At 44.1% G+C, this 23,323-nt stretch overlaps 1 protein-coding gene across 10 annotated transcripts in view; it reads right to left on the reverse strand.

Moving 5' to 3' along the window:
* Positions 1 to 23,323, reverse strand: part of AGAP1 (ArfGAP with GTPase domain, ankyrin repeat and PH domain 1) — a 615,139-nt gene that overhangs the window by 349,410 nt on the left and 242,406 nt on the right. For 6 of the 10 annotated variants that reach the window (XM_031968799.1, XM_031968796.1, XM_031968797.1 and 3 more), the window contains exons 3-4: positions 9,769 to 9,856; positions 9,062 to 9,073 (exon numbers count right to left, since the gene is read on the reverse strand). In XM_031968799.1, the coding sequence (XP_031824659.1) occupies positions 9,062 to 9,073; positions 9,769 to 9,856 (100 nt within the window). The remainder of the gene's footprint in view (positions 1 to 9,061; positions 9,074 to 9,768; positions 9,857 to 23,323) is intronic. The other 4 variants (XM_031968800.1, XM_031968801.1, XM_031968802.1 and 1 more) reach the window with 1 other exon arrangement.

The following is a 23,323-nucleotide window of genomic DNA, read 5'->3' on the forward strand; positions in this document are numbered from 1 at the left end:
CCAATGCTAGAATGGGAATACACAATATAAATCTTGCCCCAGTGCCCACGTTTATTGTTATGAAAATAACTTTTGGGGGCACTGGATAGGCAGAATTCCACATCCCTCAGGGTAGGACCATGTTTTAATTTGGTTCGAATCTTTGTTCATCCTGATAGTTTATGAAACTCAGATCACTGACAATCCCTCTCAAATGGGAAATCAGTAATGGGGCTGAAAGTTATCAGAAGATTCACTTAGCCTTACAGGAAGCCTCATAGGGCAGAGGTTTTGATAATCATCTTTAGTAAGTTCTTGTTTGCTAATGAAGAGTGATTCAAGGCAAAGTTCAAAGAAAATCTGAATGAGGGGCAGGGGAGGTTTTACGGCTGGAGTAGCTCCTTGGAAAGGTCCTTCTCCTAAGTGAAGATACTGTGAGGTTGTCTTAATTCTCACACTTATGAGATGAGTGAAAACGAATAGTTTCTAAACCTCAGTTTCGTTGTCTGTAAAATGGAGAAATTATAATAGACAAATCATATACTTGTGGGTCCTATGTGATGAGATTTGGTATGAGATAACTTGACTTTTATGGAAATGTTTTATATAACTTCATATGTGATTTCTTAATTATGGGTGGGGATAAGAGAGAGGAACCTAGAACTCAAAATTTTAAAAACAAATGTTAAAAAACATTTGTTTTAAATGTAACTGGGGGGAAATATTAAATAAATAAAATTTTAAAAAGATTTGGTGTGAGAATCTAGCAAGATAATTTACATAAAGTGCTTCAAAAACTGTAAAGCTCTATATAAATGGCAGCTGTGATTATTATTGCTTCTATACAATAAATATTTATTAAGCATCAACTGTGGGCAGAGCTTTGAGCTCAATGTTTGATATCCTCATAGCCCCTGATGACATAGACAGTGAGCCGTTAGTTAATAATCCCTGGATACTTATAAATCTTTCTACAAATTGTCAAGCCCCAGATGTTAGAATAGAACGCTTCAGCAAGACTGAGCAGCTTCTGAAACTGAACACATCCCCATGATACCCATGCTGTTCCCCATCCAGGTCACTCATTTCCCACCTCCTCACCTTTGCCCAAGCTGTACCCAACATATACCTAGTATTCCTTCCTTTCTTACTTCTACTCCTTGGAAGCCTGCTGGGTCCCATCAAAGCTCAGCTCAGGCCTCACAGCTTTCACATATTAATATTCTCTTGTGAAATTACTTAATATTTGAATACATTCTATATTGACTGATTTGTGTACATAGCGTATACCCTCCATAGAAGGGAAGCTCCTTGAGGGGAAGGGGAGTGGGATTATTTTAATTTTGTCTGTTTCCTCAGTACCTTATAAGTTTCCTGCTTAATAACAAGTGATAGAGCCGAAGACTCTATGAAATTCCTGGGAAAACCAAATCCAAAGCAAATCCAGGCCAGGACGGATGTGACAGCGTTCCTGTCGGGACTGCTTCTCCGCTCAGACTTTTCGGCCCCTGAGTGCGTGCCCATCTGGAGAGTTCTGCAGGGGAAGGTCACTACCAATTTATAGCCTCCTCCAGCTGTTTCTCAAGAGGGAAACATCCTGAAGTGCTTTCATGCTTTTGCCATTAATTACCAGAATAAATGACCAAATGAAAGATCACCAGGGAAAAGTTAGCTGTGTGAGCACAAACAATGTCAAGGAGAAGCTGGCGCTGCCTCTTCCCCCCTGCTCTTGGAGGGGTGACAGTTCCCTGGCCCTCAAAGAGGCAACAGTTCCCTGGCCCTCGAAGGGGCAACAGTTCCCCAGCCTGCAGCGGAAGGGCAGAGAGTAGAGCGGAAGAGGGAGCCACAGGCCCTGGAAGGAACGGGGCCCTTGAGGGACAGAGGATATGGTGGGCCAGGAACAAAAGTTCAAGTGCTTTCTCAGATTTCCTGTGAGGAAGCCATTCTGAAGGAATATTTTTCCCATGTGAAAGGACCTTTCTGCAGAGTTGAAAAACCCAAATAAAGCCTGGCCAATGGGAAACATTATCATTGACACTGTCCTCTGGGGGCTACCCTCCTTCCTGGGTCTGCGGGGGAAAAAGGACTCCATGGTAAGGGGCTTGAGCCACATTATCTCCTTCCCCCAAAGCCCACAGAATCGATGGACGGTTGTTGATAGACTCTGAGAAGTAGGAAGTGACCACCTCCAGCAAACGAGCATTTTACAAGACGAGAACTCGAGAATGATGAACAGGACCAGGAGTCAGAAGAGCCGGAGCTTGGAACCCCATCCTCCGGGGCGCCAATCACCTCATGGCTCTGGGTCTCAGTTTGCTCATCTAGAATATGAGAGAAAATAAAACTGCCTGTCTCAGAGGGAGAGGGAAAAGCTCCACTAAGTGACTGTGAACCTTAAGCCAGAAGGTTAGCTCATAGTAGGGACAATGATTTTTACCTCATTTTTCAATGATTAAATCCCACACAAAAACATACACAGTGGATACAGAAGTCAGCCTTCCCATCACTAGCTATATCTTCATTGGTCCATACTAGTGATGAAGGCAGGATGATCAAGTTGATGGAGGCAGCTGCTAGATGAGGAAGACTTGGGTCCCTATGCTGTCACCGGCTGGGAGATCTTGGGCAAGTGGCTTTACCTCTCAGAGTCTGAGGTCTAAAGTAGTGATGATGATGATGATGATGATGAGGAAGAGAACAACAGTTGTTCAGTCTCTCTGAAATATCTCTCTATGATGTCATTGGGGGTTTTCTTCAAAAAGATACTAGAGGCATTGGCCATTTCCGGTTCTCCAGCTCATTTTACAGATGGGGAAACTGAAGCAAATAGGATGAAGTGACTTTGCCAGGTTCACACCGCTAGGAAGTGGCTGAGTCTGGGGGAGTGGGGAGACGGTTTTATCAGTGAGTTAGGAAAGGGACCGATATATTGGAAAAGGAGGCAAAGGAGACCCTGAGGACTGACAGAAGGACAGCGGCTGCCTCAATGAAAGCAGGGAAGATGGGAGGAGTTAATCTGGGCTTAAAAACTAAGCAACAAATGGAGTTTTTAGACTAATTGAGGGTTAGCTGGTGAGACTTTAAGACAACTGGCTTTTCTCCTGATTATTAAACCTAACTCACTATGAGATAAAGTATGTCCTCGACCCCATCGGGAGCCGGCCAGAGATGGGCCCTTCCCCCCAGCTGCTGGACTTGGAAATGTCGGAGCTACCGGCTTGGGAAGAGGGAATCCAAAAAGCAAACCAATGAACCCTCCCAGACCAAGGAAGGGTCACCTCCTTGGACTTTCAGTCCGTCTCCAGCTCCGTCCAAAGAGCCGTGCCAGCGGCTTCAGGGACCTGCTACGTCAGGGACCTGCTTTGTCGGGCGCCTGACTGAGGTCAGAGTTGGGAATTCCAAGCATTGAGTGGGAAAGACCTTTCTCTGTTAAAATCTAACAAACTCCAGGACGGGCGTGGTGCGGGGAAGAAAGGATCATTTGGAATGGTCCAAATCCCCCTCAGTTCTTTGCAGCATTGATGATCTAAGCCTCAGTTTACTCATCTGTAAAACAGGGTGTGTGGGCTGCATTCCTCTAAGACAGAGGTCCTCAAACTACTGCCCGCAGGCCAGATGAGGCAGCTGAGGACCATTATCCCCCTCACTCAGGATTATGAAGTTTCTTTATTTAAAGGCCCACAAAACAAAGTTTTTGTTTTTACTATAGTCTGGCCCTCCAACAGTCTGAGGGACAGTGAACTGGCCCCCTCTTTAAAAAGTTTGAGGACCCCTGCTCTAAGGCTTATTTTATTCTAAACCCCAAATCCTAAGATGACAAGCCACCCTCCCTGCCCCCCCAAAATGGGTACAGTGCCATACCCAGGCTTGGCTGGGGTGCCATCTGCAGCACGGAGTCTTTCCTGCTCTTAAACCACTGCCAAGTTACTTTGAATTTCTGTGGACGTATTTTTTATCCGGTTATCTGTGTCCGTGCTACTTCCTGCCGGAAGGTAAAAATGATCTCGTTTTGAATGTGTCATTCCCCGGTGCCTAGTTCAGTGCCAAATATGCAGAAAACATGAAATAAATGTGTGCTGAACTGGCTCTTTGGGAGCAGGAACTGTGTCGCTCTCAGACTTTGCTCCCCTGGGTCGGCCTATGGGCCTTCTGGCCCCCAGGGATCGGCTGGCTCATAGTAGGTGCCTTCTGGCCCCCAGGGATCGGCCAGCCCATAGTAGGTGCCTTCTGGCCCCCAGGGATTGGCTGGAGAACTGGTCAGCCGTCTTTGGGCTGTGAACCTAGGAGGCCAGTTTCAAGCTTGGCAATGGGATGAGTAACAGCAGCTTAGGGATGGGAGAGGGGCCACTATATCAGTCCCTCCTCTGAGTCACGGGTCAAACCAATGCACAAGCTCAGAACCCAGCTGGGAGAGACTCCCAGCACTGGGGGCTAAAAGAGAAGACGAAATGGGGCCTTCCTGACATGTGTCTCCCATAGAGAGAAGGCTTCATAAAGGTCTAATGAACTGTCCTAAATGACCAGGGAAGGACTGGTAGAAAGTCCCCTCCCACAAGTCCTTCAGGGGACAACACTGGAGCGCAGCCAGAGGTATCAAGGTCACATTCAAGGTTATCTTATCTCGGGCACCAGGAGGTGAGTTGGACCTTTAAGATCCACTGTGGAATAAATTTCCTATTTAAATATTAGACTGAGAAGAGCTCACCTTCAGGGCAGTTTAAAGAAATAAAAATATATATACCCAGACATCTATTATATATTTTATTACATTTAATACTATATTATAATATATTAAATGATAGAAATATGACATAATATATTTAATATGTAAAGTCTGCATATATATTTTTATTTCTATAAAATATATTAAATATTATTAAATATATGATACAAAATTATATATGAAATAGCATAATTAGATATATAAGAAATAAAAATATATATGTAGACAGATTATATATACACATATATAAAAATACATTTATACATGTGTCTGTGTATATATATTTTTATTTCTTCAAATATATATATATGTATTTTTTACCCTCCTGCAACAGCATACTCCTGCCAAGTGTTTTGCAATTAATACAACATTTAAATTCAAGGGTGTGTGTGTGTGTGTGTGTGTGTGTGTAGGGGGCTATTAAGAAAGGTTTCAGATCCGTAATTTTGACAGAAAGAAGCCCTCCCTCCACCTGTGCAGATCAGGGATTGTCTTGACACAGGCCAAAAATACAGAAATAGACAGGACCTTGTTTATCTAGTCTGACTCTCATCTTACAAAGGAAGAAACTGAGATTCAGTGATTTAGGAGCAGAAATCCAGACCTGAGGGGGACCTGGGAGATTACTGAGCCCAATCTCCTCTCATAACAGGGAAGCAAACTGAGGCTCATGGAGAGTGACAAGGTTGAACAGGTTCAGGATTGGGCCTGAACTCCTCAGACTTCCCCTCTGGGCTCTTTCTATCGGGCACAAATTTATCCTTGTATGGAGGGAGAGCTTGAGAAATCTGTTCCACCAACAGTGCCTTCTTTCAGTTTTTCCCCAAATGAGTTACTTGTGTTACTTGTTCCTGCTATTGATCAAACGTGTGTATAAGAACGTTCAAAGTCCTGGTCCTCAGAAAAGACCAGAACTCCAAAGCAGCAGGTGCTGCAGAAACCCGTCGGACATCGCCCGAGTCGAGCCCAGCTGCTTCTCAGCATTGACACGAAGGTGGGACACATCGGACAGGCTGCGGGCTTCCAGCTTTCTCCCAAATCGCCATCCCGAGCAGGCGGCTTGCTCCGTCCCCTGGCCAGGGGAAGTGTGGAAAGCGGCGATCAGCCTCCTCAAAGGCCAAACTGTGGATGGAAAGGCCACAGCCAGCCAGGAGTTCCACAGCCCCTCGGGGGCACTTGAACCACAACCAATGTCCCAGAGCCAACCCCGCCCTCCATCGCAAATACGCAGCTACAGGGAGAAAACTGTCAGAGGCCATAAGGGACAAACACTCAGGCGTGAGAACAACGAGCAGGAGGGGACAAGAGGCCCGAGCAAACCCCCCGGGAAGAGGTCCACCAGTCAAACGGGAAAATGGCGGCTGGAACTAGAGTTAGCAAGGCAGGTTTGAACACGCAATGGACGCCACGCTGGAGACCACCACACTGGAGACTACCATGGCTTCCCATGACAAGGCAGCTCTGTGGGCATACCACAGAAGCTCATAGACTTTGCAACTGAAAGAAAGCTTCGAGACTGCCCAGTCATGGTCTCCCAGGGTTGGCACAAACCTCAATGGCCAACTATCCATCTAGTCCAACCCATAATGAAGTGAAAAAACAAAAGGGATTTCTGCTATCAAATACTGAATGGCTGACTGTTCAATCTCTGCTTGAAGCAAAGCAAGGACTACCCCACCCCCCCAAGAAAGGAAATTCCACTTTCAGCCAGCCCCATTTGTTACAGAAGAAAAATCCGAGGCTCAGAGAAATCAAGGGACTTGCTTATCATCAAACACAAAGCTGTGCCAGGGCCTGAACCTGGGCAGCTAACTCCAAACCCAGAGCTTTTCTACTGTGGACACATTTCCTCTGGTACCAGGTGTCATGTTACAGGGAGACTCGAGAGAACATTCTCCTAGAGTTCCAGACTTTCATGGAATCCAATTTGGTATGCAGGATTATGTGATAATATTTCCCAGAATCCCAGAAATCCCTACGTAATCAAGAATCTCTTCTATCATTTCACTGAGATCAAAGAATCTGAGAGGATCAGACCCATCATTTCATTGATGAGTTCCCAGCATGGAACTTCTCTTTACCAATTCAAATTAACACCTGTTCTGAAACTTCTGGTCTCAGAGAGATGTCTGGGACTCTGAGAGCTAAATCAAGTCTCCCATGGTCACGCAGCTGGCCAGGATGGGATGAAGGTGGGAGGGTTCTGTCTCTTCTGGACCCCTAGGCCAGCACTCTACCCCTGCCGATCCTGGCATGAAATATTATTATTTATTAATGCTACGTTTTCCATCAGCAAAGTTAAAAGTCCTTTGTCAATATTTGCTAGTGAGCTACCCAGAAGCCACCGTTTCTTACTCTGAGTGATGTCCAGAAGGATGAAGAGGAATGAGAGTTGGGACAGAGGGAACATGGGCAGATTGGTGTTTGAGGTTTTCCCTCAGAGAATCTGACTTTCGTTTCCCTCTACATTTGCTGTAGAGAGAACAATCCTATTGTTCTACCAACATTAACCTCATCACTAGTCTGGGGAACAATGAGTTTTGGGGACAGGGACAATGAGTAATGGGGATGGAACTAAAGTCAGGGCAAGAACAGGACACAGACAAAAAAAGCAACATCTCCTTCTGCTCCTCCAATTCCTTCCCATCACTCTTAGCCACGACCAACCAAAGTCTCTGCTAATGAAAACAAGGGAAGCTTGGGAACCTCACGACCACTTACTTGGCTAAGAACAACAGCGAAAATGTGATTGGGCAGAAGTCAACTAGGGAGTGGGAATGGGGAATGGCTGCCCCGAAGGGGCTCGGAATCCCAGCTGGCCCCAGATAAGCTGGTCCCCAACCAAGAAAACTCTCCCCATCTCAAAGCAGGCCCAGAGAAAAGTGGAGACCTTGGGGAGGGGGTCTGCAGACACTAACAAAATCACTTTTTCCTGTGATGGGATAAATGACAAGGGGGGAAGAACCAAGTCTGCCATTGTGTGAGTGTAAATACTCTCCTCCCCTCCCATATCTACTTTGTTTTTTTTCTGTGGATACTATATTTCCCTACAGTAGAATGTAGACTCTCTGAGGGCAGACGCTGTCTTGTGCTTGTGTCAATATTCCCCCCACTCAGAACAGCTTCTCGCATCCAACCTCTCATTTCCAGCCACCAAGTTGTTACTTAGTATCAGAGCACCGACAAGTTTTTCTAACCCATGAGCTTAACCTGATCTTCCATTCGTCATAGCTCTTTCCTTTGAAATTGTCTTTTACACATTAGTGAACATTTTCCCCCTCTTTCAGTAAGACCTTCTAGGACCCCCCTCAATTTTTGTCTTTCTAACCCCAGTGGCTAATAACATACCTGGCACCAAGCAGGTGCTTAATAAATGCATGTTGTATTCAACTCTCATTTCCAGAAACCAAGTTGCTCCTTAGTATCAGAGCTCGGACAAGTTTTTCTAACCCTTGACCTTAACCTGATTCCCCCATTCCTCATAGCTGTTTCCTTTGAAATTGTCTTTTACAAATTAGTGAATATTTTTCCCCTTCAGTAAGACCTTCCAGGATCCCTCTCAATTTTTGTCTTTGTAACCTCGGTGACTAATAATGTACCTGGCACCAAGTAGGTGCTTAATAAATGCATGTTCTCAGGCAAGTTTTTCTAACTCCTGAGCTTAACCTGATTCCTCGATTCTCGTAGCTCCTTCCTTGCTGAAATTGCAAATCTTTTACAGAATAGTGAACTTTTTCCCCTCCTTTCGGCAAAATTTTCCAGGATTCACCTCAATTTTTGTCTTTGTAACCCCAGTGGCTAATAACGTACCTGGCACCAAGAAGGTGCTTAATAAATGCATGTATTCAATTCTCATCTCTAAGTGATTTAACTGATAATATCCCTTACGTTTCTCTCCTCATCCCCATTTCCCCATTCTAGGTGGTCTTCTCCTTGCTGGGATCCAACCCCCAGTCTTAGAGCACAGTTGTTAACCTTTGGGGGTGCAGTAAAGCCCACCCTGAGAGTAACCCAAGAGTGTTGGAATTAACGCTCAGAGGAAGATATAGCGTCCAGGACGGGAGTTAACCGCAAACAGGTGTTATAGGAGACATATGGAACTACTCACAACTACTGCTAAGAAGACAACTAAGGGACAAAACAGAGTGAAATGTTTTTAAAATCCAAAGGGGAAAAAGAAAAAGAAAGAAAACGAAAAGCATTTGGATGATGACACTGAACAAGGAGCGGGGGGTGAGGGGATGAGGGTGGGGGAGTGGGGGAGGTGAGGAGGGAGGATGGGACTCTACAGTAACAAAAGCTGAGGCTCCTGTCTCTTCCAAACAAGACAAGCGCTGCATGAAGGGAACGTATAGTTACCTGCATCCACATCTGCAAAGAATGGAACAGCCAGTAAGAAAAGGAAGGAACCAGAGATTCAGTGTCTCAGAGATGGAGTTAAAAAGATCACAAGGAGAGTCAACAGCATTGAGAATCGCTTTGTTTTTTATTTCTTTGGGAACACTCTAACTCGGCCACGAGGGCTTAGAAAGCGGCTTTCCCCCATTATTACTGTTTCCATTTCAATTTCACATAAAAACGATTAAAAGGTTGGGAGCCGGGGAATCGAGTCACTGGAAGGCTGGCAGCCAAAAGAAATCGTTTTCTCCCCGAGCCAATTAAATGCTTAGAATGCATTCTGGGAGGGGGAGGGACTCATGGGATCCAACCAGACAAGGTCAGGGATTGGTGCTTCTGCTCTCATTGGAAATGCTCCCATCCTATTCGGAGCCCGCAAATGTTTTTATGGAAACAGAACATCAGGATTAGGGAAAGTCCCATCAGATGGACAAGGGCTAACTCGTTACAAAAGCAAGGCGTTCAACCTCACGGCTTAAAGCTGGTATTCCCTAATAGTCCGACAGCTAAATATTTACTACAAAGTGGCAGAAACACCCATTTTACTTTTAGGTTCTTTATGAGAATCTCAGTAAATGCTAGAATATATTGATGATTGCAGATATAACCAATAAAACAAATCAACTAGAGCGGCACAAGCCTTAGTGGCCAGCCTGCCCGTGACTTACCTTCAGGTGATTCCTCCTGAACATAAGTGCCAGTCAGATACCGGTGTACCAGCGCAGACTTGCCACTAGCCAAATTACCCACAATTCCCTAAAATGGAGGAAAAAAACAAAACAATAATTCACTTGAACTGACACCAGGAAGTCATCCAAAGGGAAACAGAGTAATGGAACTGGACTTTCATGTCCACAGGGACCAGGGAAGTGATTTCATTAGAAGGAACTTTCAGAAGAGAAACTCAAGCTCCAGTGCAAGGTCCCACTTTTTCTGCCACCCAGAGTCTTGAAGATTGCCTGGGGACACGGAATGGTGAAGTGATTTATGTGTGGAAGTAGCCAGACAAGTCAACATAAAATATCACAAATACAGTAAAATGTAAATTATTTAAGGAGGGGAGAAGGCTAAATGTCTTACAGGAACTGAGTCTGGAAGAGACCAGTAAGGGCAGCAAAAGGAGGCAGCAAGTGACAAAAAGGGCAAACGGGTGGGGCAGTGCGTAGGGCACCAGCCCTGAAATCAGGAGGACCTGAGTTCAAATCTGACCTCAGACACTTAACACTTCCTAGCTGTGCAACCCTGGGCAAGTCACTTAATCCCAATTGCCTCAGGGGGAAAAAACCCAGTCCCCTCCCTGAGAATCACCTGCTATCATCTGCCCAAGGATTGGCAAAGTAACTGAAAGGTGGAGAGGCCAGTGGTGGGGGTGAGTAGGTGTGACATATTATTACTAATTAAAATAGTGAACAATAGAGATTGGCTTTTTGATCCAGCAGTTCTCTGAATCCACCACCCTCATTTTAAGGGTGAAACGGCTGAAGTTCAGAAAGGTTAAGGGATTTGCCTGATGTCACACAGCTAGCATGCTTCTGAAGCCACATTCGAACTGGGTGCTTCCCTCTTTCCCTTACTGTGCCAGGAGAGACCAGATAAGGAGATGGAGCAGTCAGGTTATGAACATGGGAACAGGTGGGCAGCCCGAGTGGCCCGGCTATACCAAACACCCAAGGGAAGGGGTGCTGGGTAGCCTTCCCTGAATCACTCATTGGAGGAATGGCCCAGAAGGAAAGCTTGTTGAGGCTGTGGAAGGCACCACAGTAGGGGAGGGCCAGGGCAAGATAGAGGACCAAGGAATACTGGGCATAGGAGAGGATTCAGCCGCCCAACTAAGACAACATCACGGACAGTAGATCAGCTGGCATTTATTAAGCAGTTACTACATGACAGGCAGAGAGATAAGGGCTGGGCAGGTGGGCAGCCCCCTCTCCTATGGAAGGGAAGGCTCCCTGCCTCCCCACACAGCCCAGTCCAAGCTTGGAGAGTTCTCAGTACCAGAAGTCTTTCCTTTTCCCTCAAGCCCAGATTTGTCATTTTCCAACCGTTGCTTCTATTTCTGTTCTCTGCCCCCCCCATTTGATTATTAATTTCTGCATGTTTTCAAATATAAACATTTGATTCTCCATTTGAATGACATGGGAAGGCACATAGTTTTAGGGGGCCCTTCCCTCACCAGCTGCCAGGGGCAGAGCATGGGATTCCAAGGCCAGGCTTAGTGAGTGGAAGCAAGTTTGTGAAAAACGTCATTGTTGTTCAGTCATTTCCGACTCTTTACGACCCCGTTTGGGGTTTTCTTGGCAAAGATACTAGAGTGCTTTTCCATTTCCTTCTCCAGCTCGTTGTGCAGATTGGAATTGGGGAATCACTTTCAAGGTGAAGTGATTCGCCCAAGACCACATGGCTAGGATGTTGTCTAAGGGGGGATTTGAATTTAGGGAGAAGAGTCTTCCTGACCACGGGCACTTTGGCACCATCCAACTGCCTACGAAAGATGGCATCAGAGAACTTCCACTCTAGTTAGGGATTAAAATATGCCTGTGATTCTTTCTATCCTTTTCTGCCCCCCAAAAAATAAGAAAGAAGGAAAATAATAAGGGTATAATGAAAATGGAGGGGGATTCAAGGACCTAGAAGAGATTATGATCTGAAAGAAATGCCAGCTGACTAGGACCTGGAGAAGGGAGAGGCGCCAGAAAGGCAGGCCACAGGACAAGGGATGGATTGGATTCCTCCATCCGCCACAGAGAGAGGAAATGGCACATGTCAAGGGAGGAACAAACACAGCGAAAGAAAGATGGTTTGCTAGAGCACAGCATAGATTTCATCTTGAAAAAAGGGAGATGGGGAAAACGGGCAAAGGGCAGTGTGTCTGAAAGCATTCTGACAGAAAATAGATAGCTCCTCCGAGCCCAAAGCCAGAAGCAGAATGGCACAATGCAAAAGCAGTTGGATTTGTTTCATATCCCAGATCTGTGTTTTGCCACTTGTGGGATGCTAGACAAGTCACACTCTTCCAGCCTGAGATGAGGGGGTCAAGACTGGATGACCTCCAAGGCACCGCCTACATCTAAATCTAGGATCCCAGAAGCTAGCTAGATATTTTTTCTTAAAGGTTTTTGTTTTTTTAGTTTTACTTTTAAAAAACCACTATGTGTTTAATGGACAAGAAGATAAGGTTAAAAAATACAAAGTCCAAGGGGAGATCTCACTCTATTGGATGAGAGCAGAACTGAGGGGTGAAAGAACCAGGGAAGCAGCGAGTTTTGCCAAGTCCAAGTGGCAGAAAGCCAAGAGATGCCTGATAACCATGAAAAGGGATTGAAGTTAGAGAAACTGGGAGAAAGGAGGATTTATTTACACTGGCTCTAGTTTCAACTGGGCCCTTAACAGAAGTTCAGAGAAAGAAAAGAAAGGAGATAACCTTGAAGTGCACCTTGCAGGTCTGAGAAACAACTCCTAACCTTTCCAGCAAGGGCTACGTGTGAATCTTCCTCGCTGTTAGAGTGAATCCAGAAGCCTTCTAGAGAGGAAGAACCCGAGGGCCATCGGTAAGTCAACAGTTATTATAAAGCACCTACTGTGTGCCAGGCACTGTGCTCAGTGCAAAGCACAGAGCTATCACAGTGATTTTACTGGAAAGCAAGTGACTCGGAGCACCAACAAAGAGCTGGCCCATTCCAAAGCCCAGAAGGTCCTTTTGATTCCACCACAGCTGGCCCTCGGTCCTCAGCTGTTCTAAATACAAAGGGACAACGAACATCGTGAAAATGCATAAAGCCCGGAAATGTCTGCTCTCTGTTCCATGATTCTTTCCCTCCAATTCAACAGGTGCACGTGCACGTGCACACACACACACACACACACACACACACTCCAAAAAGGGAGGGAAACAGAACATTTACAAACATACTACAAAGTCCTGAAAGTGCTAAAAAGAAATGATGCAAAGCAATTTTAAGAGAAAGAAAGTGTTACTAAAAGGAATGATCAGGAAGGGCCCCATCTAAGCTATTTCTGGAAGGAAACTAGGGTTCTAAACATGACAGGCGAGAGCATTCCAAATACGGCAACAGCCAAAATGCCAATTTGACCTGAATAGAGAAAGCAACAACTGGAATAACAGGAAAGAAAATTAGAAAGGGAAACATGGGGGACTGTAGTAAACTAAAAATTATGTTCTTAATTCTAGACACAATTAGGAGTCATACAAGTTTGTGGAGTAGGGGAGCGACTAGTATTTTAGAAATGAGAATTTGGCAGTTATGGATTGGAGGAGGAAGTAGATGGAGGCAAAAGGCCAATTAGGAGGCTGCCATGGGGGATGATGAGAACCGAAACTAGAGGTTCTGCCTCACGACGGAGAAAAGAGAACCAATTTGGGAGCTAAGGAGGAAGAAATAGTGAGACTAGATGAAAAGTCAAGGATGAGATAACTCCGAAGTTAAAAACGTGAGTCCCCACAAATATTCTCAACAGAAAAATGGAAGTTCTGCTAAGGAAAGGGCCTCCTATAGAGGAAGAAACTGAGGGCCATCAGTAAGTTGACAATTACTATAAAGTACCTACCATGTACCTGTAGGGGTCCACACGTCACAGTGCACATAGTTCTGGGTCTGGAGTCAGAAAGATCTGAGTTTCAGCTCAGATTCTAAGTGTGTGACCTTGTGCAAGTCAATTAACCTGCCTCAAAACCTCCCCAGGATTGTTGGGAAAATCAAATGAATTAATATTTGCAAAGTTCTTGGCGTTTATATTTAAATGTTGATTATTATTCATGAAGAAAATTTGGAGAAAGGCTCTTCTTGGGGGGGAGCTGAGATCGAGATGCCCCCAGGACATCAGGCAGAATGCCCACTGGGCAGTTATTGGGGGGAGGTTGCACTGAGGAGAGAGACTGAGGCTGGATGTAGAGGTCTGAGAGATCAAACCCTGGAAGCAGATGAAAGCATCAGAAGGAAGCGCAGAGAGAGTAGCGGGCTCAGGGCACAACCTTGGGAGAGGAGAGGAACAAATGATTTTTTAAAAAATTGATTTGTGAAGCCATTCTAGCATGGCCACTTAGGAGCAGGTGACCTGGCTCAGGGGGCACTGCTGCTGCCCTGAGCCTCTTGCACTGAGGGCCCTTAGAGCCTTCTGGGTCTGCTTCCTGAGCAGCAAAAAATTCACCCCTGGGGATCAACCTGCTTATGATAATTAGAAGTAAACAGGATTCCTGTTTGACAAGATTCCACAAGGAACCATGATGGCGGCTGATGTCAGCAATAAGGCTGCAAGTTTACGGGCACATGTTCACTTGGTTTACTGGAGATGTCCGACAAGCACGGGAGGATGGCGAGAGGCCGAGAGGGAGAGAAGCTCAGGGATCCAGACACCAAAGGCAGAAAGACTTGGGGTTCCGGGATAGCTCTAAGTTTGGAGGCAGCCCCTCTGAGAACACTTGGAGGCAGCCGCTCCAAGAAAACCTGGGGGCAGCCGGGTGAAAACGGGGTGAGGCAGCCCCTCTGAGAACACTTGGGGGCAGCCCCTCCAAGAAAACCTGGGGGCAGCCTCTCTGAGAACACTGTGGGCAGCCAGGTGGGTAAGGCCGAGATCCGCCAAGAAGGAAGACACTGTTTAGAAGAGCCAGGTGCTGCCCCTCTCCCTGAGCCAGTGTGACAGGGACATCCCAGAAGGGCTTTTTCAGATGAAGGTCCAGAAGAGTAAAAGCGGAGAACGCGGCACAAAGCATGAACATTAGAGGGAAGGGGGAAATCGAGGGGCAGCTGCAGGGGCAGCAGCAGATCCCAAACCAGCGCCAGTCAGGAAAAGGAAGCCCACTGAGAGGAGAAGGGGGACGGGCCAGCTTGGGAGGCAGAGACACAGAAGATCTTGAGTCTGGAACTTCAGAGGCCATGGAGGCCCATCAGCTCATGTTACAGAGGGAAACTGAGACCAACAAGGGACTTAGGAGGCTGGGGTCATATATGTAACCACAATGTACATATGAGGAAACTGAGACCCAAGAGGCGGGATTATTTAGGGCCTACCTCATAAGGCTGCTGCAAGGATTAAATGAGATAATAATTGTAAAAGGCTCACAGGTATCTGGCACATAGTAGGTGCACTATTAATGCTTATTCCTCCCTAGGATCCTGGGCCTATAGAGGCAACCTGAGACCCAAAGAGAGGAAATGAGATAATATCTGTAAAAGGCTCAGCATAGTGCCTGGCACATAGTAGGTGCTAATTTTAGAAGGCTCCAACAAAACTGGATCCTCCGGGCACCTCTGTAGCCCCAAAGGTTCAGCCATGGCCACCAAGCCCCAGCTCTGGCCCCACCTATCCACCAGGTGCCAAAACTTCCCCAGGATTTTGTACCCAGACACATAGTAGGTGCTTAATAAATATTGATTTATCAGTTCATTCATTAATGTTGAAGCAAAGTGGTCATGTCATCTTGGCCAGCAGGCAGTGGTCACTCCACCATAAGAACAAAGTCTGGCTCCCACAAATCTACTCCAGAAAAAAAAAAAAAAAACTAAAAATAGCACCAGACTCACAAAATGACCGAGAATTCCAATGAGAAAACAACAGCAAATTACTTAACCACACCAGAATTGCAAAAGTCCAGGGACAACAGGAAATAGGACGGACGGACACACACACACACACACACACACTCTCTCTCTCTCTCTCTCTCTCTCTCTCTCTCTCTCCCCTAATGCCAGAGCAGGAAAACAAGAGGGAACCTCCAAGAGGCATCTGTCCCTATGTTGCAAAATTCTTTATCCAAAGGATTCCCCCCCAAAGCCACGGGAGATCAGAAATCCATTTGGATCTTGGAAACCAGTCGGAGCCGCAGTGACCAGCACAAAAGGGCCCTGACTAAGATGTCCTGGTTTCAAGAACCAACAAGGAAGAACTCTGATAATCCAGTGGCCCAAACTCCAAATATGTGGGGGGACGACCAGAACCACTGGCATAGACTCACCCCGTTAAGTGGAAATCAGGGCAGAAAGTAAGGTATTACAAATCCAGACTAATCAGGGCTGGCCAGCCTAGCAGAACACCAGAGCAAATTCTGGCCCTGGCCCAAAGCTCCGATGCAAGAACAAAGATGGAAGATCTGAGGAAGATACAAGCATGACTTTTTAAAATTGCTAAACATCTGAAAATACCTCCAAACTGAATCTATAATAAGACTAAGCAAAGGCAAAAGAGGAATAACAATAGGGATTGCTACAAATTTCTGCAACAAAAGGAAATTCTACATAGTCATGATAAAATATGAATAACAAATATTTATATAGCACTAACTGTGTACCAGATACTGTGCTAAGTACTTTAATAATCACCACACGAATAACAAAAAGAAATGAATCAAAAGATGAAAAAATATAAATATATTGAACAATTGGAAGGAAAGCAAATAGCTTAGAAAAGAAAATGGTAAACCTTACTCAAGTAATTAGCTCTATGAAAACTGGAACAGACCAAGCAGTAATCAGAGTACAGGAGTCAACAGAAAATCTTAGGATAAAATTTAAAGATTTTGGGGTAGCTAGATGATGCAGAGGATAGAGCACTGGCCCTGAAGTCAGGAGGATCCAAGTTCAAATCTGAGCTCAGACACTTAATACTTGTGATGTGATCCTAAGTAAGGCACTTGACCCCCAATTGCCTCACCAAAAATAAATAAATAAAGTGAAAGATAAAAAAAAAAAGATCATGCATAAAATAGGGCATGAAAAGCAAATGACCTAGAAGACAGGTCAAGATTATTTAAGAATCAATGAACTCTCTTGAAATCAGAGCAACAATAACAAAACCTATGTATTATATTTCAAGCAACAATACTTTGGTTGTTGGGATATACTAAAGTCAAGAGCAATATGTGCAGAAAAAGGGAGGTGTGATTGTGAAGAGCAAGGATAATAAAAGGAAGTGAGAGGTGGAAGCAAAGTAAACTTCAGTTTCACAGGGGAGATACTAAAAGGAAGATAAAAAAGCAAAAGAAAAGAACTGGAAATTAAAGGGTGCCTATTAATTGAGAAATGGTGGGATAAAATGTGGCATATAAATAAAAAAGAATTTTATTCTTGTTAAGACAGTTCCAGAGAAACCTTGTAAGATGTAGATGATATAGACTTTAGTGAGCAGAATCAGGAGGACAATTTATAAAATAACATTATAAAGAAGAAAAAAAAAAAAACCCAAAAGCTTCACACCCTTAAATACTTTAAAAAAAGCAAAGCCCAATGGGCTCTCCAGAGAACTGATGATGAAAAGCGCTTCCTAATTTTTAATAAAACAAGGACAGAGAGAAGTTTCAGAAAGAAATATGTTATTGGACATGGCCACTGTGGAAATTTGTTTTGTTTTGTCGGGCTTATTTGGCAAAAGAGTTTTTAATCCCTCTTTTAATTGTAGGGGTGAATTTGAAGGAGGAAAAGAGGGCTATATATAATGATGACCTGTACCCCACAGCCAAAAGTACCTTTTTTTTTTAATAGAGTATTAAAAAAATTTTAATGGGCCTAGAAGGGGAAAGAAATAAATTCAGAAAGAAGACAGAGAGACGAATTTCTGTTTGAATTTATGGTATACTTAAAGCATAAAACAAGTGGTATGGGACAGAGATTCACAATTTTATATATAAATTTTCAAGTTCTCTTTTGTGGTTGGAAAACGCTCTTTTTATATTAACTTCATAATAAAAAAAAATTGTCGCTGCCGTTGTTCACTCATGTCTAACACTTGTGTTGATCCTATTTGTGGTTTTCTTGGCAAAGCCATTTTCTTCTCCAGCTTATTTCACACATGAGGAAACTGAGGCAAACAGGGTGATTCATCCAAGATTACCCAGATGGTAAATATCTGAGGTCAAATAAACTCAGGAAGATGAATTCAAAACCAAAAAATTTTTCATTAAAAATTAAATTATCACCAATATAAAACAAATGATATTAGATTAGATACCCTTTAAAGGCTTTAAATCTATGAAATACATTGGACATGGCAAGAAAAGTTTCCATTAAAATAGCTTAATCCCTACCCCATCTCTAAATTTTAGTCTTAAAACCGTTAACCCTAAAGCAATCTGGAAACCCCAGCTCTCCAAAATGACAGATTCCCAAAAGTTCAGAGGGAGTTTGCGCTATAAAAGATAAGCCCTCCCTCCCAGGCATTTGGCATCGACTGAGCACTTAGAAGATCAAACAGAAGTTGGGTAGACCTAATGCAAAAACATGAAATAGGGTAAACAACAAGTCCAGGCTTCATTGGGTTCAGAGCCAGATGAAGTAAGGATACCCCAAGCTTCAGGAGTTCAAGAGGGGAAAGACACATGGAGATGGGAATGGAGAAGGAAGATTGTGGTTGGATCTGAAGGAAAAGCAGGATTGAGAATAAGAAGGTAAAAGAGGAGAACCAAAAAATATTAGGTTGAACGAGATCACTGATAAGGTCTCTTCTAAATATCGAGTTTTTGGTTTATTAGCAATAATTAATCTCTGAAAAACACTGCTTGGAGATTTGGAGCTTTTCCTTAAGAATTGCATGAAGGAAGGAAAGAAAAGGGCATTTATGACATGGCAAGAATTATGAAAAGCCCAGAGTTTACAAATATAAAAGGGAGACAGGCCTTAGCTCAAGAAGTTTACATTCTAACAAGAGGAGACACACATGGAAGAGTTTGGGGTTCTGGGAAAGCAAAGAGCTGGTTAGGGGGAAGGATTGATGGGTCTTTGCCAGCAGCAATGGTAGCACTGGTCTGACTGCTTTCCCAAAAAGAGCCAGAAGACGGAGGGATGCTCAGGAGGGAGTTAAGGTGTGATGGGGCTGACGGCAACAAGAAGATCCAGGGAAGTGATATGTGTCTGAGGTGGAAGAGACAGATAGGACAGTCTGCAGAAGTTTGGTCCCATCCAAGGCAAGGGCTCCAGAAGGAAATCTATTACAGGTCAGATGGCATGGAGGGCAGACAGAGCAGAGGGCAAGATGATGGCTGCAGTGGAAAGGGCTTTCTCTGTGATGGGCTCATGGGCAAGATCTGGCCATTACGGGATCACGGATTATCCAAGGACTTTCTTGGTTCCTCTAACTCTAAAACCCATCGCTCTTTCCAATCCTCCATTTCTTTCTCTTTGTTCCTGATAAAATGGAAGGAAAATGGTACCAGGAGTCAGAGGCTCCTTTATGCATGAAAAGATGGACGTCCATCCCTGCTGCGTAAGGGCAGCTGATAGCCATGGCTGAACTGGGCAGATGAAGATGCCCCGGCTAAGGTGATGTATACCCAGACACGACAGCCCCAGAGCACCCACCCCAGAGCTGGGCTTCAGACACTCAGTAGCTGCATAATAAAGTCATTTAAACTTTTGTGCCTCCATTTTCTCATCTATAAAATGAGCTACAAAAGGAAATGGCAAACAAAGCACTCCAGTATCCCTGCCAAGAAAACCCCAAACGGGGTCACAGAGTGCTGAATATGACAAACACACCTGAGGTCTCATGTACTATACCATAAATAACAAGCAAAGGGCGAACCATTGCATGCGACCATCTAGGATCTCACATTGAAAATCCAAACCCATTTCAACAGGACTGCTATTACTTCCATTGTATTCTATAATAGAGAATAATTAAATTATTATGTTATGTTATATATATATATTACATATAATCTATTATATTTATATATAATCTATTATATGTAATATATCATACATAATACATATATATAAAATACATGCTCTAATATTAACATATATTTAATTGTATAATATATATGTATATATTAAAATAACCCATACTTCCCTCCCTCCTCTGCAGAGATGGGGGTCCATCGCTACAAGATACTGGATATAATGTCAATCATTCTAGGGGTTAGATTTGCTGAATTACATTTTCCTCTCTCTTTAATTTTTATTCTTTGCTCCAAGGAACAGTTCTCTGGGAGAAAGGAGAGATGGATTTGGTAATTAGAGATAAAAAAAAAAATAAGATCTATAGAAATTTATAAAAACCTCAGTTCCTTTTTCTGGGAAAAAATGGCCATTTATTTACATAAATGTAACTAACCTTTGTACACAATCTTTTTGGAGACCTCAGCCTGTTAGATCTCCACCTCCCTTGTGGTTTTCTTGCATAGATTTATTCCACAAGGCAGCCTGGGCCCAGATGGATCCAGGTCCATTCAAAGCCTGCAATTCTGGCCTCATTAGAGAGGGGATTGTCAGGGGAACCCTCTTGGCCATGTCACTCAGCTCAGGGGCTGCCTCTCCCCTCGCAGACAGGGAGACCCTGAAGGCATAATTACACAGAGGAAGAAGCTGAGACAGCCTGATGAGGCAGCCAAGCAGAAAACCCGAGAAAGAATCGAGGAGGCTTTGCCCCTTTGTCATCCCCAGATTTATTTCAGAGGGGCCCCTTCCAACGCAGGAGGAGCCGAACAAGGACTGTTCCCTTTACCTGAATGACTTATTGTTGGCCATACTTTTATAGGCCTTTCTCCCCAATAAAACCTTTTTTTTTTTTTTTTTTTTTATCCAAAGAGCCGCTCATTTCAACATAAGAAATGATGGACTTTGACCCTCACTGGAACATTAAAATTCTGCAGAATCGGGGGAGGGGGGCCGCCTTCTCCTTCTCTTAAGGGAGAAAAGACATATTTACAGTGAGGGAGGGAAGGATGTTGTTCACCTTTGTACCTCCTCATGGCTGCAAAGGACTCTGCTCAAGGCAGGCATCCTGTCAATGTTTATCGAATCAGAGAATTTGCCGGCTCCTTTTCTTTCTGTGACTGACCCGATTTCTGGGAAATGGAGCCGACAGGGAGACAAAGCCACCCCTTCCCCACAGGCTGAAAATGGAGAAAACAGCGGCAGCGAGGGGAGAGTTGGGATTATTTCACTCCTGGTGTGATAATGAGTGTTTTCACGCTATCTAGGGTCAGAAGGTAATGGTGGAAAGCACATTACGCTGAGCACCGGCAGCTGGAGCTTGCCTTCTGAACTCCCAACTAAAAAACTGCAGCCATGGTTAAGTTAACTCAGAAATGCAGGTCACCTAATGGAAGGAACATAGATCTGGAGGCCGGAGGGATTCGGAGGACGGGTCATCCAAAGCCCTCTTTTTATAAATGGGGAAACTGATCCCCAGAGGGCAGAAGGGCTACAGATGAGACTCAAACTCATATTTTCTAATTCCAAATCCAGAGGCACCTGCTTCTTCAAACCATCAACCTGATTTCCCCAAGACTATCAAGTGATATCTGTAGTTTATGTGTGGACCCCTTCTTTCATTGGCGGCTTTCCCTGTGCACCCCCAATTACCCCCAATTCAGGGTCAATTCTCTTTGTCTTCTTTGCCCACAAACCTAATCTGACTGGGAGGGGAAGTCCAGCCCAAAGAGAAAGCTGGATTATCCTATTGCCAGTGGCTTTGAGGCTGGTCAAGGAATCTCTCTGCATGGGCCTTTTCTAAGAAATGGTCATTTACTCACCAACTTGTTTTTATCACTCACAGATCAGTTCTATTTGTGAGTCATAAAATATGTTTATAGTATGTCTTAAAAAATTGAATGCCAATGTCTTTATTATCATAAGGATCATTCTCTGGATAGAGAACAAGAAGGGACAAAGATGATGTGAAAAACCAGGTGCAATTTATTATTATTACTAGAATAAAAGCTTTTTTCCCCAAAACATCCACAGAAATAATTTTCAACATTCACCCTTGGAAAACCTTGTGTTGCGAATTTCTCCCTCCTTTCTTCCACTCCCTCCCCTAGATAGCAAATAATACAATATAGGTTAAATATGTGTGATTCTTATATCCTTATTTCCATTCACATTATGCTGTGCAAGAAAAATCAGATTAAGAGTGAAAAAAAAGAAAGAGAAAAGAAACAACAAGCAAACAAATAAGGAAAAGATGAAATGCTATGCTTTGATTCACATTCAGTCTCCCTAATTCTCTCACTGATATGGATAGCACTTTCCATCATAGATCTATTGAAATTACCTTGAATCACCTCATTGTTGAAAAGAATCAAGTCCATCACAATTGATCACCACAGTAGAATGTTCTTTTGGTTTTGCTCACAAACCACAAAAACAGTGAAAATACTATGTTGTGATCCACACTCAGTCTCTACAGCCTTCTCTCTGGGTGCAGATCAGGAGCTTTTTAAACAGAAAAAGGGAATAATCTGCCATGGCCAATTTCAGTTCTGGTTTTGTATCCCAGTGCTTAACAAATAGTAGGCACTTAATAAGTATTTGTTGATTGGTGACCAGCCATTTATTATGCAAATCTAGTAAGGATCTATGTAAATGAAAGCACCTCATTCTCCCCTAATACAAGTGTGAAACTATTAGCTTGGATATACAAGATCTGTTTGCTGAACTGGGTCCCCCCCACTTCCACCACTGCATTTATCATGGTCAGTTCTGCTCAAGATTTTTTTTTTCCTAGTAAGTTTATTTATTTTGAATGCTCATTTTACTCAAGACTCAACAAATGCCGTTGACATTTTCCCCAGAGTAGATGCTAGACACTGCCCCAAAGTAAATTGCTCCTGCCCTCAGAAGGCTTACATTCTACCCAAGGGATGAGCAAAGGTGAGTCTAGACTATATACAAAGTCGCTATCAAGTCCTTAGAACTAAAGACACAGAACAGTAATAGTGTAACAAAAGGAGAATATGGGGAGGGAATCTGGAAGTGAATCCTATGGGAGACAGCTCACGGAGGCTCCACCACTGAGATGTGGGATTTTAGGGGGAAAGACAAATGGGTCGGTGACCAGAGGAACAAACTGAGACCCAGCTGAGACTACCTACTTAGGGCTGGGATGGCCAATAGCGGTCATCTAGGTAAAAGAAGGGGGCCAAAGAGGTTCCGTTATGTAGCATCGTGGCCTTCAAGTTGAGAGATCACCTAGGGAAGTCCAAGTGCCCTGTGTTATAGATCACAGAGTCCAGCCTGGCTGGGGACCTCGGGGCAGCTTGGTAAGGAAACTGATGCTTGGGGACACTGGTGGCAGACAAAGTCACACGGGTGATAAGGGGCCAGTTTAGGCTTTCTGCACATTGTGTCCAGGACTTGCAATAGGATAATTTAAAGTCTTGATCGGGTCAAAGAGAGACTCTTCACCATCCAAGAGGCAGTGGGAAGGATGCGGATCCTGGAAACAGGACCCAGAGGCCAGAAATCCATCCCATCAGAGAGAAGCCCGGGG

This window comes from Sarcophilus harrisii, chromosome 4 (assembly GCF_902635505.1).
Source record: "Sarcophilus harrisii chromosome 4, mSarHar1.11, whole genome shotgun sequence".
NCBI lineage: Eukaryota > Metazoa > Chordata > Mammalia > Dasyuromorphia > Dasyuridae > Sarcophilus > Sarcophilus harrisii.